This window comes from Dermacentor silvarum, chromosome 4 (genome assembly GCF_013339745.2).
Source record: "Dermacentor silvarum isolate Dsil-2018 chromosome 4, BIME_Dsil_1.4, whole genome shotgun sequence".
Classification (NCBI taxonomy): Eukaryota; Metazoa; Arthropoda; class Arachnida; order Ixodida; family Ixodidae; genus Dermacentor; species Dermacentor silvarum.
This window is the reverse complement of record NC_051157.2, coordinates 193,194,538-193,197,949: the sequence shown is the minus strand read 5'-3', so window position 1 is coordinate 193,197,949 and position 3,412 is coordinate 193,194,538. Positions and strand designations below refer to the sequence as shown.

The 3,412-nt window shown below is 46.8% G+C and overlaps 1 protein-coding gene across 1 annotated transcript; it reads right to left on the bottom strand.

Moving 5' to 3' along the window:
- Positions 1 to 2,466: 2,466 nt before the first annotated feature.
- Positions 2,467 to 2,940, bottom strand: LOC119449143 (zinc finger protein 771). Its single transcript, XM_037712327.1, has one exon. The coding sequence runs from the start codon at positions 2,938 to 2,940 to the stop codon at positions 2,467 to 2,469; it is 474 nt and encodes a 157-aa protein (XP_037568255.1).
- Positions 2,941 to 3,412: the final 472 nt, after the last annotated feature.

The window sequence follows — 3,412 nt, the reverse complement described above, 5'->3', positions numbered from 1 at the left end:
CGTAGTAGACATTAAATAAATGAGTCAGATTCATTTGTAATCATGTTGTTTAATGAATGTATATAAATGTGAACGTAGGCTACATTGTAGCTGGCAATCCCAAGGCACCGGTAAGCAATTTGGGTTACCTGTTTCTCCAACTCATGCACGTACCACAGACACGCGGACATACGAAGCCTGCGAGAAAAAAAAGAAAACGTGAATGCTAAGGAACCAAATATATTAGAAGTCGGATTGACAATCGATTAAACACATGCACGGTCTTCTTGGCCTAGGTGAGAATGGGATGGGGCCACGGGACATGGCACTGTATCCCTTCCCCCTTCTCGTGAGGGGTTCAAGAATGCTTAAATCGGAATGCTTAAATTTTCGGACTGTACTATTTTCGCGACCGTTCTCAATATTTACAATGCACAAGCTTCGTGATCAGTCCAGATTTTTACACGCATGGAAATAACCCACTTTTTCAAACGGTACAACCTTCACAATCGGTCCACATATTCAGACTGCGCTTACCTGCGGGTACGGCTTTAGACTGCACTACTTTCGGGATCGAGCCATACCTTTGAATGGACGCAATCTCCTCCAAGTGTGAGCGCTTTATTGCAAACGGGTGGGCGGGTGGGATATCTTGTTGTTTAAGTCGGCCGGCTTCGGTGACAATGCAGTCTAAAATGATCTGATACAGAGGCGACTGGGTATCTGCCGCTGCAGATATGTGCACTGGGGCGACTTGGTATGTGGTAATAGGTTAAAATTTCCTTCCAGTCTAGTTTATTGTAATTTCAAACATTGTCTTACTTATTATGAAGATAAACACTGCAGAATGCAATGCATGCACCACCGTTCCCTACGCAACATTTACAACAGTCATGTAATCATGAATGCTTCGCATAAGGAGGACTTCAACTACAGAGTCTGCCACATTTTTAGACTTGACTATTTCACGGATTAGCCCAGGAAAGGCTGAAAACTACAATACCCGATACAGGACTATGCGATACTAGCCAAGGAAGGCACTGTCGTCAATATGCAGCTAACCAGCAACATATGAGATGACCACGCGTATGTAATAGAAGTTCATGTCAGAAATGAATAAAAACACGATTTACAGTACACTATAAGTGGTGGCCCACCGGCCGGCACGCGGGCAGTTACGCAAGCAACTTAGAATGAAGCTCTTTATTGGGCAAACATGCGCTTTTGAGGCGCTAACATTTGGTTTCGGTTACACGCGCAAGAAGAGGCGGAACTCATCATGCCAGCGTGCCCTATATAACAGATTTTTAAACGTTTCAAGAGCTAAGTTCTCATCAGCTCGCAATTAACTACAAGCGCCAATTGAAAATGAAAAGTTAATTACAAAAACATTTCTTAATCGGCTACTAAAGGGTGCATGAGAGAGTTAATTTGTCCGTATCTCTTGTAAATTTCTCTTGTCAATGTACACTTACTCCTGTAAATTGGAAGCGCCTTCTTCGGGGGCGGTATATAGAGCTTTTTGGATAATGCAAAAGATTGTTAGAAAAGTCTCGACGTCAGGGGAGGAACAAACGTTATAAAACATTCATAAATCTGTTGAGTCCTTTGTGAGAAAACTGCGTACAAAGAACGCACAATAAGTAGTTAAGATAGAGTTTCATCATTTCAGGTGTAGGGGTAAACGGAGGCGTACTGCGAGTTTTACCGGAGTGGCGGGGGCGTAAACCTGAGAGGTCTGCATGGTTTCGCCATCTGGTGACGCAGAGATCAGTGAGACAAACACCGCTAATATTGCAGTAGCCAAACGTATTTAAGTTTGACCTTGGAGTAAATTTTCGGCAGCAACACGATTACACCACTGCAGAAAATGTACACCAGCAGCGAAGTGAAATACACTTGGTTACTGCAATATTAGCTTGTTTGTCTCACTCAGCTTTGCGCCACGAGGTGGCTGCACCACGTAGACCGCTAAGTTTTGCGCCCCCGCCACTTCGGTAAAACGCGCAGTACGCCTGCGTTTACCGGAATACCGGACAAGCTTAAAAATTGTGATATCGATTTTGTTGAGACTGCACACATGCTGGAAGCGAGAAGCCTACTAGGCTAACAGTTTGACCTAAATATCACTCGCTACGCAACTAGGCCGCGAGAACAACCTATTCTGAACGTAGAAGCGTGATGGATTGGGTTAGTTGGGAATTGTCTATTGTACTAGAAGCATCATACACGGGACAGGATCACAACCGACAAGGATAAGTGTAATATTGTATTTTTCTACTACCAAGGTATTCTGAACGCTCAATTATTGAGAAAACGTTTGTAGCACGTTCGTTCGCCCAACGTTATGATTTGAGCATCACGTCTTTTCCGACGTGCCGGCTTCCACTTCTACGCCGAGAGCGTGCTTTTAATTTCGTATACTAGACCATTAACAATCAGTGCCTGGTTACCTTGCATGCTACAACAGTGCTTTTGGCGCGGGGGTCACAACGCGCGCGGGCGGGAGAGAGGTCCTGCGTGCTTTTTCGGTGCGTCGGCCGCCATGAGCTGGGATCCCGACGCAGCTCCGTGCACCACTCTTTCGTGGTGTCTGGCGCCGCTTCTGTGCGCGAACTGGCGACCGCACACACAGCACGCGTGGCGCTTTTCGCCCGTATGCGTCACCAGGTGCGACGTCAGGTTGTGCTTGCGCGCGAATGTCTTTCCGCATTCGTTACACCGGTGCGGATGCTGAGTGGCGTCCAGGTGCTTGAACCTGTGGTGCGACAGTCCGGAGGTGCTCGCGAAGCCTTGGCCGCAGACGGCGCACTTGTACGGTCTCTCCGACGTGTGCGTGTTGAGGTGCGCGTTCAGCTGGTCTGAACGGGCGAAGGCCCTTTGACAGATTTGGCACACGTGGGGCCTGTCCCCGGTGTGGGACCTCTCGTGCCTGGCCACCGTCGACCTGAGTGGGCGCATGCGACCGAGTGAACGACGTTGGTCTTAATATTACTTTCGCTTCGTATAACTTTTTTTCTTATGGTTCATTGTACGTGGTTTAGGGAATTAAGCTTTTTGAGACACAAGTTTCTATATCTACTAATAGGCATCATTTTTAAGGTGCACCATCACAAACGAGTTAAGCAACTACAGAATGTTTAAATAATCATCTTTGTAATTCATATCAGCACTGCAGGTCAAAGGCCCGACACAGCGATCTCTAATTACCCATCAGTCAAGAGTGCACGGACTTTACCCAGTATCTACTATTTCATGAGCTCATCGCGGTACACACATTTTGCCCTCCTTATTGTTTTTCTCTACCCTTGGCACCCAGTTCGTTACTCTAAGAAACAACCGGTTGCGTGCTGCACTCCAAACAGGCCTGCCCTAGTCCGCTTCCTCCTCGTAATCGCACCTAGGATATTACGCTGCTGCGTTACGTTTTGTC

Bases quoted from the DNA above. Each gene is read 5' to 3' on its own strand.
- LOC119449143 (XM_037712327.1), bottom strand. From the start codon at position 2,940: ATGCGCCCACTCAGGTCGACGGTGGCCAGGCACGAGAGGTCCCACACC.